This window comes from Rhinoderma darwinii, chromosome 1 (assembly GCF_050947455.1).
Source record: "Rhinoderma darwinii isolate aRhiDar2 chromosome 1, aRhiDar2.hap1, whole genome shotgun sequence".
In the NCBI taxonomy this organism is placed as follows: domain Eukaryota; kingdom Metazoa; phylum Chordata; class Amphibia; order Anura; family Rhinodermatidae; genus Rhinoderma; species Rhinoderma darwinii.
In genome coordinates this window covers 39,395,749-39,412,313 of record NC_134687.1, presented here as the reverse complement: position 1 = coordinate 39,412,313, position 16,565 = coordinate 39,395,749, and the positions used below count along the sequence as shown (strand labels likewise).

The 16,565-nt window shown below is 41.4% G+C and overlaps 1 protein-coding gene across 3 annotated transcripts in view; it reads right to left on the bottom strand.

Moving 5' to 3' along the window:
- The window catches only part of PPP2R2C (protein phosphatase 2 regulatory subunit Bgamma), a 193,241-nt gene extending 177,810 nt beyond the window's left edge, over positions 1–15,431 (bottom strand). Inside the window, exon 1 of one of the 3 annotated variants that reach the window (XM_075857858.1) lies at positions 14,689–15,431. In XM_075857858.1, the coding sequence (XP_075713973.1) occupies positions 14,689–14,758 (70 nt within the window). In that variant the 5' untranslated portion in view covers positions 14,759–15,431. The remainder of the gene's footprint in view (positions 1–14,688) is intronic. The other 2 variants (XM_075857866.1, XM_075857848.1) reach the window with 2 other exon arrangements.
- Positions 15,432–16,565: the final 1,134 nt, after the last annotated feature.

Below are 16,565 nucleotides of genomic sequence, written 5' to 3'. Positions count from 1 at the left end.
GGTTTAAAGGGGTATTCCAGTTACTTGAATATGAACCTTTGTCATACATCTCTGCACAATATAAAAATCTCAAAATCGTTATAATAGGCGATAGTTCTCTTAGTATAAAATGACTTTTACAGTCCGACCCGTAGGCTCCAGTCGGGCATGCGCGCCGAGTGCATCTTTATTACATGATGCAGGAGATGATGTGGATGCCAGGGATGCGGATAACGGTTTAGGAAACGAGACGTTCTTCTCCCAACCAATGAGTGGGCAGAGAATCTTGTGAACGTGTAAACAGACTGATCTGTACAGCAGGGCATGATGGGAAAAGTAGGAGATCAGGTCACATGATAACAGGGGCGGCGCCATGATACTTGATGAAGAAGCCACAATGCCGCTGGAACTGTTGGAGAGCGGAATAAACTAAAGAGGAATCGAAGAACAGCCACACATGTTACATTAGTGAACTTACAGGTGCGTAATAACTTAATTGCGTTTTTGAAAAAGACGGCTGGTAACCGGAATACCCCTTTAAGACAATGGGTCAGATTTACTAATACTGTCTACGTTTTAGATAGTGTAAACCTAGATAAGGCAGTCAGAATGACTATGATGTACATGTACGATAAAAGTTGGGTAGGAGTTGAAAAACTTTGTCTAATTTTGATAGTTTTTTTTTAGAACAATTCTCTGAAGATAAGTGACCTCCAGCAATCACCTTTAAAGTAAGGGGGAACATGGCACCAAGTGTTAAATTTTCCTGCAGCGCCACCACAGGGGAAACGAAGCATTACATGGTTACATGATTTGTAAAAAATTAATATGCTGTCTATGAATGGACATACCGGGTCCTCCAGAGCAAGAGGCGCTCTTTGTAGCTGTTCTCCACACTAAGGCCCTGTTCATATGGAGGAGTTTGCAGGCAGAAAAAATCTGCTTCCAAATTCCTTCAGGAATTTCGAGGCAGATTTTGACCTACCTGCACTTTCTTGCTGCGGTTTTCGCTTTATTTTTCGCTGCACTTTTCGCCCGTGGCCTTTGAGAGCCGTGGGCAAAAAATGCTGCGAAAGATGCTTTCTCTGCCTCCCACTGAGGTTAGAGGTGGAACCGCGGCAAAAAAAGAGCATGCCCCTTTTTTCTCAAAGCCGTTGCGGAAAAAAAGCGCCTCCGCCTCCCATTGAAATAAATGGGGTTTCCGAGTCAAAATCAGTGCCAAAAATTTGGTGACCTGGCCCTTAATGAATCAAAGTTCTGAACAGGAATTTCCTCTTTATTCACCCAGGATTACGGTGATTTTCTATGAAATCTGTGCACACATTTAATAGCGCCCTTACATTTTTTTATTTCCATGTTATTTGCAAATGAAGCATAACATAACCGCATACATTACTGCACATTAGCTGAGCCTAAGCTGCTTTCTTTCTGTGATACAAAGCAGTTTATTTAATTGCTGTAAGAGGAGATGAGGGATCAGGGTGACACGGGTTATTTCCAGTCAGAAGCTGATGGAGAATTATCACATGGAGACAAACACTGAGATCGCATTGGAAAAAAACACTGCTGCAAATGCTGCCAGATAAAAATAGATATTGATGATATTGATTGGTGGAATGATATCATCGCTATCTGCAGATGTCCTTGATGTCGAGTGTTGCGACTATTAAATTACAAACTTTAAAAAATGCAGATGAAGAGCTAAGTTTGTCAGATGTAGCAGATTTAATAAGTTATTTTCCACATCACAAACTCAGCTCTACTGCATTGACATACTCATCGCTGCTACATCTGTATCTCTGTGTCTATGGCCACGGCTCTAATCATTTAGATATCACCCAGGTGCCATGTAATCAGGGCCCGTGTCAGCACCAGGCAAACATGAGCAGATACCAGGGTCCACTGGGCATCGGGACTCTAAGCATTGTCTAATCTTGTCGAGTGGAGTAGAAAAGAGTCTCGCTCAAGGGCCCACTAAAAAAGTTGAATTTGCTCCTGCAGGGATAACCTGCTCCTAAAATATACAGCATTTTATCCACTTTTGAGGTAAGTATAATGGCATTACTATAATGAGATAGATAGATAGATAGATAGATAGATAGATAGATAGATAGATAGATAGATAGATAGATAGATAGATAGATAGATAGATAGATAGATAGATAGATAGATAGATAGATAGATAGATAGATAGATAGATAGAGAGATAGATACCGGACTGGTGAATAACATTCATATCTCTGTGCTTAGTAACAAGCTGTGGATCTGTGTGGGTTTATCACATCTACAGCTGTCTCGTCTTGATATGTCTCTTCACTCTCCGCACTTTTTCTTCCATCTGATCATGTCACTTACATCAGACTCTACCTCACTCATGGAGACAGTCATCCCGCAGAGCTCAGGCTAGATATCAGGCTAAAAAAGCATGCTGGGAATGGACTTACATCTCAATAACATCTATTCTTGAAGGTCATAAATGACCAAATTGCGGCCAGTTATAGAATAGTCCAATAATCTCCTCTATTACACAGATTCTCCTATAGCTACCCTACAGTTCTCACATATCTATTGTGGTAGAGAACAATTCTGATAATAGATCAATGTGAATTATATCCTCAGTAAGTTATTTAGCAGAGTACAGGCCACCGTTTACTGCAGCCTATTTATTTTTTTGTAGGGGGGGGGGGGGGTCTCCCTGAGAAAAGTGCATTGTCCTATGGGAATGTTGGCTTCCTTTTGAAGGATATGGATGGGTCTTGAAGCAGAGGAAACAAAAATTACTAGCAAGAGGTGATTCGAATAAGAAATTGCAGCACAGGTCACCTAGGGCTTAGGTTATGGCCTGGATGATGCTCGTGTAACAAGCAGTACAGCTGTGTGAGGTGGACATGATCAGGACAGGGCAGCCTCTGGGTGTAAACAAAAATCTTTCCATTAAAGAGGCTCTGTCACCACATTATAAGTGCCCCGTCTCCTATATAAGGAGATGGGCGCTGTAATGTAGGTGACAGTAATGCTTTTTATTTAAAAAAAACTATCTGTTTTCACCACTTTATTAGAGATTTTAGATTTATGCTAATGAGTTGCTTAATGCCCAAGTGGGCGTGTTTTTAGTTTACACCAACTGGGCGTTGTACAGAGGAGTGTATGACGCTGACCAATCAGTGACCAATCAGTGACCAATCAGCGTCATACACTTCTCTCCATTCATTTACTCAGCGCATAGGGATCCTTTTAGATCAGTATGTGCTGTCTTATACTAACACATTAACGATACTGAAGTGTTTAGACAGTGAATAGACATTCCACGGGATGTCTATTCACAATCTCTGCACTTCGTTACTCTGTCTGTGGTAGTTACAGCAGAGGAAGCGTAATCTCGTTGTAGGCGGTAAATGACAGGTTACAACGAGATTACTCTTGCTCTGTTGTAACTACCACAGAAACAGTAACGAAGTGCAGAGATTGTGAATAGACATCCCGTGGAATGTCTATTCACTGTCTAAACACTTCAGTATCGTTAATGTGTTAGTATCAGGGTATGTTCACACGAGGTCATTACGTTCGTAATTGACGGACGTATTTCGGCCGCAAGTACCAGACCGAACACAGTGCAGGGAGCCGGGCTCCTAGCATCATACTTATGTACGACGCTAGGAGTCCCTGCCTCGCTGCCGGACAACTGTCTCGTACTGAAAACATGATTACTGTACGGGACAATGACCTCGTGTGAACATACCCTAAGACAGCACATAGAGATCTAACAGGATCACTATGCACTGACTAAATGAATGGAGAGGAGTGCATGATGCCGATTGGTCAGCGTCATACACTCCTCTGTACAACGCACACTTGGTCTAAAATAAAAACATGCCCACTTGGGCATTAAGCAACTCATTAGCATAAATCTAAAATCGCTAATAAAGTGGTGAAAATAGATAGTTTTTTTTAAATAAAAAGCACTGCTGTCACCTACATAATAGCACCGATCTCCTTATATAGGAGACGGGGCACTTATAATGTGGTGACAGAGACTCTTTAACTGACAACAAACTGAGATTTTAAAAAGCTTGAAAGATTAAAACACAAAGTATATTAGAAAGTTGCGTAACATCTCATTATACAATAGGTAAAATCAGGGTTGTGGGTCCGTTTTCTACTGCGCTGTAAAGCAATGATAGGGATGACACCATTATTACTCTATTCCCCATGCATTCTGTTGATATTATAAATAGGCCACATTATGCGTTCTGTGACTCCGACTAGACCTAACTATGCAGTCTGTGCCAAGTACAATTCGCTTATTAGGAGTGGTGGTCTAATGACGCCATTCCAACTGTTCCTGCCTGAGGCTCACACACGGAGTCAATAAACAGGAGCACTCGCTTTCTGTGTAAAACTATAATCTGAAGAGTACTGAAGGACTTATTCAAAAATGTAGTCCATTAAAGGGGTTGTTAAGTTTCAGCAACTAAATGTTATTTTCCTGCATAATTAAAAGTTATACAATTTTCCGATATTCTTTCTGTATTAATTCCTCACGGTTTTCAAGATCTCAGCTTCTCGTCATTCAGTAGGAACGTTCATGTTATTTTTTTGTATGAGGAAAAGTTATAAAACTTTCCAATATACTTTCTGTGTTAATTCCTTACAGTTTCCAAGATCTCTGCTTGTTGTCATTCAGTAGAAATATTCATTGTTTACTACCAGTAGATACAATTCTATCCATGGTCACGTGATGTACACACAGGTGCAGGGATCGTTAGAAAATAGGCTGTACACTACGTTAGATGATACACACACTGTAACTGTAACGAGCTGTGCACCTGTGTGTCCATCACATGACCATGGACAGAATTGTATCTACTGGTAGTAAACAATGAATATTTCTACTGAATGACAACAAGCAGAGATTTTGGAAACCGTGAGGAATTAATATAGAAAGTATATTGGAAAGTTGCATAAGTTTTACTTATACAAAAAAAATAACATTAATTTGCTGAAACCGGACAATCCTTTTCAAGGGATTGTCTCACCCTATTAGAGCACATGGGCGACATAGAGGGAGAGTCCTCGCTCACAAATTCCCCCGGCAACAATGAATTTCAGAAGCCTAAACTGCAACCCGTGCCGTGTCATGAGACAACCCCTTTAATCTGGATCAGCATAGTCCAAAAATTCTGGTAACCCGGCAGTTGACCAAAATACTCCTTATGCTGAACGTTCTTCTTTCCGCATGGAACATGCCTGCAGTCTGACGTCTCGCTGGAAGTCGCGTGATAATCTGGTAAATAATGTAAGGACATCAATAATAATGTGGAAAAAGCTCGAACCTGTTATGTTCTAATTCCGGAATATGCCATATCATGTAGTCTTCCCAATATGTAGACTTGAATTTAAAGTTGTTTGGATACAAATCATTAGGGTATGTTCACACGGCTTATTTTAGGCCGTTTTTTGGGCCGTAAACGGGCAAAAAACCTCCAAAAATTTGGAAGCAAAATGCCTCCAATCATCTAACCATTGATTTCAATAGGAAAAACTGCGTTATGTTCTGACAGAGCGTTTTTTTACGCGGCTGTTTTCAAAAACAGACACGTAAAAAAACGCCTGCAAAAAAGAAGTGCATGTCACTTCTTAAGCCATTTTTGGAGCCATTTTTCATTGACTCCTTAGAAAAACATCTTCAAAAACAGATGTAAAAAACACAGCGAAAAACGCGAGTTGCTTTAAAAAAACGGCTGAAAATCAGGAGCTGTTTTCCCCTGAAAACAGCTCCGTATTTTCAGACGTTTTTTGTTAAGCGTGTGAACATACCCTTATAGTCACCGGTCAATAGACATTGTATCTGTAGAAGTTCAAGAATGTCTAGAAGAATAATGCATCATTATGGGATGTAAGTATCGTCATCTTCACCAAACTCCACCCAAATCCTAAAAAAAAGGGGTTAACCCTCCCCTAGCTTGTACTCACAGGGGTCCACGAAGCTCAGATCCATACTGCTGTTTGCAGGGTCTTAAAGGGGTTGTCTTAGGGCTGGACGATTATGACCTAAATCAAAATCACGATTAATTGTACATGTGACCTCAATTATGATTAATTAACGGTTATTTAGACCACACCCTTTTTCATACCATGCCCCCTAATATATGCTACGCATTCAAATTAATATTTATCCCCTGAGCCTGCTGTATACTACTGTATATAATATACCCCCTGACAATGCCCCCACACAGTATATTGCCCCACAGTGCACCCCACACAGTATAATGTTCCTATAACTGCTCTCCACACAGTATAATGCCCCATAGCAGTCCTCCACGCAGTATATTGCCCCATAACTACCCTCCACACAGTATAATGCCCACATAACTGCCCTCCACGCAGTATATTGCCCCATAACTACCCTCCACACAGTATAATGCCCACATAACTGCCCTCCACGCAGTATATTGCCCCATAACTACCCTCCACACAGTATAATGCCCACATAACTGCCCTCCACGCAGTATATTGCCCCATAACTACCCTCCACACAGTATAATGCCCCCCATAACTGCCCTCCACACGGTATAATGTCCCCATTGCTGCCTCTCACACAATATAATGCCCCCATAGCTCTATCTGCACACAGTATAATGCCCCTATAACTGCCCTCCACACGGTATAATGCCCCCATTGCTGCCTCTCACATAGTGTAATGCCCCCATAGCTCTATCTGCACACAGTATAATGCCCCTATAACTGCCCTCCACACTGTATAATGCCCCTTATAGCTGCCATCCATACAGTATAATGCCCCCTATAGCTGCCCTCCATACAGTATATTGCTCCTGTAACTGCTCTCCGCACAGTCCTGAGGATGCAGATACAGTTGAAACCGGGGAGAAAAAAAATAATTGAAGAAACCGAAATCCCTAAGATGACGTTGGTTAATTGCGCTGAATTTCGGTTTCGGTTATTTTTCGATCAATTGCCCAGTCCTAGGTTGTCTCATTCAAATGAATGGTCGACTATGTAATGCATGGACAGAGCAGGTCCGCCAGAATGAGAGCCACTCTTTGGGAGCAGGTCTCTTTTTTCTGAATTATAGAAGTGGGTCCCGAGCAGTGGACCCCCTCTATGACGTCTATATGTCCTTATAGGCATATGGAAAAGGGGTTGCCTCATTTAAGAGCTGCTTTCTTCCCTACAGCTCCTCTGTTTTGCTATTCAGGCACAGAAATTCTCCAGAGACCACCCTACTCCCTTTATATTAGAGAAGTCTGCAGAATTTTACACACAAGCAGGGCTCTGTTCAAATATGCCATATGTGGCTTCTGTATGACGGATCCCAATGGCCTCCACGGACTCCGCTGACTTATAATGGGGTCCACCGAGGTTCTGTCGTGATTTCTATGGCAAGAATAGTGCTGCGTGCTGCCACATGTGATTCACGTACTGGGACATATTGCACTTGATAAGTAATATTTTGAGTTATTTGTTCAATATTTATTGCAAAAATATTATTAATTATTATTAAATACTATTAATTTATTAAAAACATTTCTAGATCATATTAAACTTGCTCACAGCTAGATTGTGTCCTTCATTTAAATGAAGGGAAGCCCTAAAAGGATGATTTTGACATCTTAGCTCTAAGAGTTCAGTGGGCTGTCACGTGGGTGTATCTATCTCAGTGTCTGCCATGCCTTTGTATACAAATCTAGGTAGGCAGAGAACGCAAAGGGGTATGACTATTGGAGTAATAGTTACAAGACTAACAGACATAAAGAATTGGAGGAAAGTTGGAGGAGCATAAAAAGTTCATGTATACTTTATTCAAGCAGTAGACTGAATGACCGAAGACAGTGTTCTAGTCTCTAAAATAGTTGATATAACTCTTATTTCCATCTACATATTGTTTATTACAATCCTCCAAATTGCTCTAAATTCTGCCCAGATTTCATTATATAATCATTGTAGTATATCATTGCATTTAATATGGTTGTAAACCTAAAATATGTTCCCCTCAGAAAGGGGACTACTAGTTTAGCCTCATGTAAAGTGACACATTTCATTTTAACAATAATTCACAGTGTGAGGTCTCTGTGTGAACATCAGCCTCTAGCACAGGAGGAAATCACAGCACATACTGAAGCACTAATATCCTGCCTGTAAGCAAAATCTTCTTTAAGTGTACGTGCCTGAGGAAACTCCCTGCATTAAATATTTATACTAGTTAGTGCTTTACATTATTGTGCTGAATGTGCCAGAATGATATTACTTAGGCCCTATACAGTTTATGCCAGATATATTTTCCTGAAACAGCACTCCATGTGGTTATCCATTGTATTGCAAGCAAAACTGATCAGTAATGACACATGGACTATGCAAATTGACATAAAAAGAGATCAATGACAATAAAAGTGATAAATGATGAAGCACTTGGACATAGAAATATGTTAACTTTGAAAAGCGTCCAGTTCTGCAAGCAGCCATAAATAAAATCGTCTGTGGTTATCCATTCAGCAATTCAGATATTACCACAATGTATGGAATATATATATATAACATGAAGAAAATGTATGGCAGAATAATGGCACAGTCCGACCATCCATTCACACGCAGGGAGGCGCTATGGCTGAGAAAAAAAAGAAAAGAAAAATCCTCTCTGCACTAGATCATCAGGCGTCATAATGTCCATTTGCACTAGAAAATGGAAATCAGCGATCTGATTGGTTACTCTTGGCAACTGTTAGTTATGAATAAACCCAATATATATCCATCATGGGACCATGTGAAAGACAGTTTCCAGTAGGAAGATATTGTTTCTCCAGCTTGTCCAACCACCAACATCCATACCACAATGTTAAAAAAAAAACAAAAAAAAAATTACCCTAATACATAACATAGAAGGTGACAATGCTGGATTCCACAAGAGAGTGCAGGTTCAATGAGGTCACTCCTAGGCAACTGCCTGAGTGATTTCAGGCACATGCCGAGATTATTAACCAGGAGGTCTGAAGGATCTCCCTAGCGAAGAATTACAATTAAAAAATAAAAATAAATAAGATACAAGTAACCGGTATTATTGCTTACAATTCATTTGTCTTAGGCAGATGAGTATTGGGATCCTCTAATGTCCTCCTGTGCTTAAAGGAATTTTCCAACATTTAACATACAGTCAGATATCCATCTTATGGATGTGACATCAGTGTTTAATATCAGAAAACATTCACTGCAATTTGATCTGATAAACAAAAATTTAAGATTGAAGTGCGTTTTTTCTTTGAAAATGTCCCGTCCCCCCCCCGAAAGGTGTTGTCTCTTCTGACCTAACAGAGGCAGCCCCCTCTATAAGCCAGACCAGAGAGCTGCTGCGAAGAGCCTCAAAGCGAACTTCTGCGGGGGAAATGAGTGGTTGCTCAGTGCCTCCCCCTGGTGATAGCAGCTGGTGGTTAGAGAAGTTGGACGAGCAGCTATTACTTGGTCTCCAGAGCAGCTTGATTCTCACTAAAAAAAGTTTTAACCAACTCTTCCTGCATAGTAGCTTCTTATTTCCAGGATACGTCTATTGTTTTGACGTGGTTTTCCTTACCTTTGTGGATTGGCTTTTTTTTTACATGGTTTACTTTGTGCAAAATCTTACTTATGGTATCATTTAGTTTTCACAGAGCCAAACAAATCTTACAGCTTTGGTAGGTCAGATAATCGGTTATATAAGAAAAATTTAAAGTCACAGAAAAAACCAACTGATCAAAAAAACGACACAATAAAACGTAACTTTTACTTATTATTGATAAAAAAGGAGGTAGTCCTTTAAAAAAAAAAGAGGGCGGGTCAAAAAATGCTATAGGGAAAGCAAACTGACCCTGTTAAACCCTACCAGGTCACCCTGCCTAATCAGAGCAATCAAGGGACGGCTCTGACCTCCAACCTATACCCTAGACTTAATCACAATGGCCTATCCGATTTAACTCCTTACCGACATGTCACGTACTGGTACACGGCAGCCGTTAAGGGAAAGTATGGAGTGGGCTCACAGGCTGAGCGCACTCCATACACAGCGGGTGACGGCTTTGTTACACAGCCGACATCTCACTGCAACAACCGTTTAACACCTTAAATGCCACTGTCAATCGTGACTGCGGCATTTAAATTGTTAGAATCAGGAGAGCGCCCCCTCAAGCACGCCATCGCGATCCCCCCCCCCCTGCAGCCCTATTGGCAGTTTACAGTGGTTGCTATGGCAGCCTGGGGGCCTAATAAAGGCCCCCCAGATCTGCTATCATTGTACTCCTTTGAAGCTCCGCCTCCGGCAGGGCCTCAGGGGAGACTGTCAGAATCACAATATATATTAGTATTGCAGTATATCATGCAAGCGATGCAACGATCGCTGCTTCAAGTACCCTAGGGGGACTAATGAAAAAAGTAAAAAACTGTACCAAAAAAAAAAAAATATTATAATTTAAAAAAAACCTCCTTTTCCCATTTCTTCCCTAAAGCAATGTTTAAAAAACTAAAAGTTAACATAACTGGTATCGCCGTGTCTGTAAAAGTCCGAACTATCACAATATAGCGTTATTTAACCCGCTCGGAAAACGACGTAAAAAAAAAGATATTTATAAGACATGCAAATTGCTGTTTTTTGGTCACCTTAGCTCTCCAAAAAAAAAGGAATAAAAAGTGAGCAAAAAGTCGCATATACCCCAAAATGATATCGGTGAAAATTACAGCTCGCCCCACAAAATTTAAGCCCTCACATCACTAAATTGATGAAAAAATAAAAAGGTTATGGCTCGCAGAACACGGCGACACAAAACATTTTTTTTTTAGCAAATAGTTTTATTTTTTTCAAAGTGATAAAACAAAACATATAAATTTGGTATCGCCGCAATCATATCAACCTGTAGAATAAGATGAATATGTAGATTTTACCGCCTGATGGATGCCGTAAAAACGAAACCCCCCAAAAAATGGTGTCATCGCTGTTTTTTGCTCATTTCACCCCACAAATATTTTTTTTCAGATTCCCAGTACATTATACGGTACAATAAATGGTGCCATGAAAAACTACAACTCGTCCCGCAAAAAAACAAGACCTCATATGGCTATGTTGACGCAGAAATAGAAAAGTTAGGGCTTTTGGAAGGCGGGGGAAGAAACCACTAAAATGAAAAACTCTAATTGGCCTGGTCTTTAAAGGGTTAAGAGTCTAGAGAATTGCTTGGGGTGTAAACACACAGTGAGATTTGGTGTGATATCAATAGGTCAAAAAAAGAAGAAAAAACCAGCAGTGCAGTATTCCGATAAATAACATGCTGGCCTATATCTCGCAATGATGGAAAAGGTGGATTGTAAAAAGTAATAATATACAAGTTACATTCCAGATCTCATTGGCCTTATGTTTCTCTAATAGAGGGAGGTACTGCACATAAAAAAAGAAACAAAATAGGTACAGATAATAAACACAGTTCTGTATCAAATAAATCACAGTTCTGGTATCATTTACTTAGATTCCGCCATGCTTACGACTACTACTAACTTACTATCATGACTTTTTATTGCCTATATCCTTATAAGCTAGGACATCAGCACCCCCACCCCCACCCCTAGGGAGTCCTGTCCCTGCACAGAGTTTCATTAGTGGTTATCATTGTAAGCAGTAGAGACATAATTATGGGGGGCCCAATGGGGGTTTTACCATAAACTAAGTCCGTAATATGAGTAATTATTTGTATTGCTAAAAATAAAAGAGACTGAACAAAATATTTGCACACTTATGTTAACTAGCATTCTATGAAATTGTCCCTAGTGCCTGAGATCGAAACATTAGATTGCCAGCCCCAATGTGGAGATGAACAGTTCTCAGCGATTACATTCTGCAGTGAAATGTGTTGGTGCAATATATAAATATTTAAGGCCCATGCTGGACATGATGCGGTATTCACGTGTTTTAAGCTGAGCAACTTTCTGGAGTGAATGAAAAAAGTCACACAATTTCTACGGTCTCCATTTACGGCCCCATGCATACGAACGTGCTTTTGCGGCCGCAATTCCCCCGAAAATCCACGGGAGAATTGCAGCCCCATTCATTTCTATGGGGCCATGCACACGACCGTGGTTTCCACGGTCCGTGCATGGCCCAGGAGCCCGGACTGCAGAAAGAACGGGCAAAGTCTTATTACGGCCGTGTTCTGCAGTCCAGTCTCATAGCAAATAATGGCTGTGGCCATGTGCACGACCCGCGATTTGCGGGCGGCTTGCGGCTGACACTCCGTAAATCACGGCCGTGCACATGGCTATGGTCGTGTGCATGAGGCCTACTTCTACTGCATTGTGACTATTGAAAGCGGCAGTCAACCCCCCTACTTTAGCGTGACCTGTTTTGCAACGCAATGCATTGCTATGGGTGCGACTAGTGATGGGCTTTGGGCTCTTCAGAGAAAATTATTCTGATGTCCCATAATCCAGGCTTTCACGTCCACATTAAATTGCATTACTATACTGCTATATCACAGGCCATATCAGCAGTAATGATCAATAGGTAATGGGCAGCACGGTGGCTCAGTGGTTAACACTGTTCTCTTTTAGCACTGGGGTCTTGGCTTTGAATACGACAACATCTGCATGGAGTTTGTATGTTTTCCCCGAATTTGCGTGGGTTCTCCAGTTTCCTCCCAGACATCAAAAAACATACTGGATAATTGGCTTCTTATGACATTGGCTTAGGCCTCATGCACATGATCATAGTGGTTTTGCGGGCCGCAAAACAACGGATCTGTTATTGTCCATTTGTCCGCAAAAAGACTTTTGTTGTGCATTTGTGTGTCATCAGAAAAATGTATTTCACCAGCTGTAAATTTGGACCGTAAAATGACTTGTCCTGAGATTTGCAGCCCCAGCACGGAGCCGTGAAAACCACGGTCGTGTTCGCGGGGCCATAGAAATGAATTGGTCTGCAATTTATCTGCAAAAATTTGGTTAAAAAGCGCGGTCGTGTGCATGAGGCCTTAATGTGTGTCTATGATAGGGAAATTAGATTGTGAGTTCCACTGCACGGGGACTGATGGGACGGGTGTGTGTACAGCGCTCTGATATATGTTGGCACTATATAAGCAACAACAAATACAGAAATAAGTTATGTGAAACATTACCGGCTTTCTAGACATTTTATTTTTTTTGTTGAAAAAATCTTTGTAAAGGTATAAGTAATATTAAAAATATATTTCATAAAGATTTGAAGGACAACAAGCAACAAATTCTTCAGATTATATTTCTCATAGGTATCCTTATCATTTTTGTCTACAGAGCCGGTCATGTTTCATTAATTGTTTTGGAATTTTTTGTGTTGCTAAATCGAAATAGTGCACTCCACACATTTTATATCATTGTAGTTTATTGGTGAGCCGCCAGTTTCTTCTATCAAAGTAAGTTATATATACAGCGACCACCCGAAAGGGTTATTAGTTATTGGTGAGTCATATATATATATATCTCATAACCGTCTTCTGGTACTCTGGTGGGCCAGTCTGACCCAGGGTGCGACTACTACGCAAATTCATAAGGTGCATGATAGCTTCTATCTGTCGCATGACTGCTTCTGAAGTTCCAGCCATCCCTGGCCTAGTGGGTCCATATTATTTGGCTAGTAAAATAAATAAACTGGCCGCTAGAGAGGTCTAATGTCTAAAGTAATTGGACCACGTCTGTGGTATTTTATAAACTGATGGAGAATTTCTGGAGGAGTCTTATTGAATCTGAATACACTTGTATAGGACCAACCCCTCATATATATACAATCCTGCGGCACTCCATAATTCTCTTTATATACTGTATATCTCACAGTCCTTGGATCGGGATTACCTGCTGGGCACCCATACCCATTTTGGAACTTGCTTCTTTCTATTGCGCTATATATATATATATATGTACTGTATATATCATTAGACTTATTTTTATGTTATCCTGGTCATGTAATTTCTTTAAAGCCTCAATGCACAAGTATCTTCTGCTGCAAAAACTGCAAGTCAGGACTGACGCTGCTCTTCAGTAGTTGAATTGCACCCTGGAGATTTCTACCTTTTCCAAGATTGGAGTCAGGAACCTATAGATTTATCATTTGTATTCTCCTTGTAGCCTCACATTTTTTCCCAAGTGCTGTCTAATCTGAAATGCGTCTCTCAAGTTACTGCTGAATACTGTTCTTAATACAGATTATAGATCAATGTCTTTGGTTTACTAGAAATAATAACAAAAAACACACAACAAAAATATATACAAATATGATCTACGATACACTTTATACAAATTATACGCCATGCCTTATATAACGACCTATTTGATAACTGCACATCCCCCCATCACCCACCAAAGAGTCCTATAGGAGGCCACAATATTGTAATTCTGTCTATAATTAATTTTAAGGATCACTATGACAACATGTATCAAGCCTAAATGAAACAAATCACATAGTAACCTGCGGTGATCTCCTCTCCTACTAAATACAATGTCTGCAGTAATTAACCCCTCAAGAACTGGATGGGATTAGGCATCCTACACAGCCTTGTCTGTAAGATAGCCCCCCGCTCCCCCCATAAAATTAATATTGCCAGGAAAAGACATAGACACAATGACACATGTAAGTGGGTATGGGTTACAGACTACACACAAGATGGGGGTGGCACAAGTAGGGGTGCAGTTAGTAATAAGTAAATTTGGATCTACCTTCTGTCACATAGTTGTGGTCCCGTAGAAAGCTGTGGTTAATTTTCCGTGTGTCTACGTCCTCGCCCATGGATTACTCAGCATGCCTATCCGCAATGGACTACTGATGGAATCACCAGAGGTCGTCACAAGAGCAACATCCATACTGCCACAAGCTAGCAGAGGAAGGGAGCACAGTCTGCCACTGAGCCCAGCATCAGCATCATCTTGAGAGCCATGCAAGACAGAACAGGGCACAATACGCCACTTGCTTGTTGGGTGCCAGTTGTATTATTAGTGGGTTTTGTCTTCTTGGGCCCCGTTGGTTGCAGCTGCCAGTGCCAACCTAATGCTAAATGAGGCCACTGCAGCAAAATAGCAGTCAGGAGATAAGAAAACAGTGTGTGACTTGCTGTTTGGAGCTGATCTGCTTCTGCTGTCATCTGCTTCTGCTGCATCACAGCATGCCCCTCCCCAGCAGCTTGTTCTAGCCCAACCACACCGTCAGATCTGTGGCTGCATGTGCTGATGGAAAGTCAGGAGAAAAATGTCACTGCAGGCAATGCACAGTAGTTGTATGGGTATACATAAGACCATGGGGCGCATTGTGCAAAGGGGGCGCTGGGGGAGTCAGTCTGATCCCTCCCTCCAGACTTCAAAGATTGTATTTATATATTATTGCATATGTATTGTGCAAACAGAACTTGGACGAGAGATCTATACAAAAAATTCAAGTTCTGAAGTTCTGCCGCACAATTGCTGGTCGCTGCCGTGACGTCTTTAAAGAAGACACCACACCGGCTGGCTGTCATGGTAGCGTGATGCGACATGGTGCTCGGTTACACGTCATCGCGCTGTGATGACAGCAAGAAGCTGCGTGGGTGCCAGTGAATTTTAAAAGTAAGTGTATTATCATTTTTTTTTTTTTAAATTTACATTTTGAGTGTGTAGGACAGGTTGGTTAGGGGTAGGAAAACTCCTTTATATCCACTATGCCACTACTCCCCCAAAAGTGTCCAGGAAGCTGAGATTTAGGGACTGTAGATCTGCGTTCTCTCTCTGCACCTATTTATGGTCACATGGGATTTTCTTACTCTAATAAGATAACAGCTCTGCAGGGAAACGAAAAAAATATTTTGGACTTGTGCAGTATTAAAGGGTTTAATCACGTTAGATAATTTTTTTTGTTAAAAGGGTATCCTGACAGTAAGCTGACCACTCACTCCTGCCCCACCCCCCAATGATCAGCTGTAATCTGTAGGTGGTATGGCAGCATGTGTTTTAATCTTCCTGCAGCGCCACCACAGGGGTAATATAGCATTACAGTCTCATCCAAATTAGTGGAGAGAGACAGTCTGTCATGATCTGTGGGTTTGTGTACCCACTAGGCAGCACCGCCATAGCGGAGTAGCAGCTGGCCAAACAACAGTCCTAGTACAAAAGTACCATTAATAGTCCAGACAGTAAGGGAGGCTCGGCACAGATGAACATGTAGACACCAGACGTGGTGAATATCAGCAGGCGTGACCAGAGGCACAACAAGACTCTAACAGGTTAAGGCACAGGAACGGATATAGCACAGGATACAGGTAGCAGGGCACGGGAACAGGATAACACTAAGGGACCATTTGCTAAGACTAACATGGGTAAACACAACAATGCTCAGGCAATGAATGAAAGGGCATAGCCCTTTTTATAGTCCAGGCTGATCAAGGGCTAATTACAGATTTTCCTCATGTGTGTGCACTGGACCCTTAAGGCCAGGTGCGAGCGCTCACGCGCACCCTATGGTAACTAGTGCAGCAATGCGGAAGTGAGTGCCGGCGTCTCTCCGGAGGGAGATGCTGCCCAGCACTCACTTGTCCATGGCCGCGGCCGTCGGGGGCCATGTAAGCACG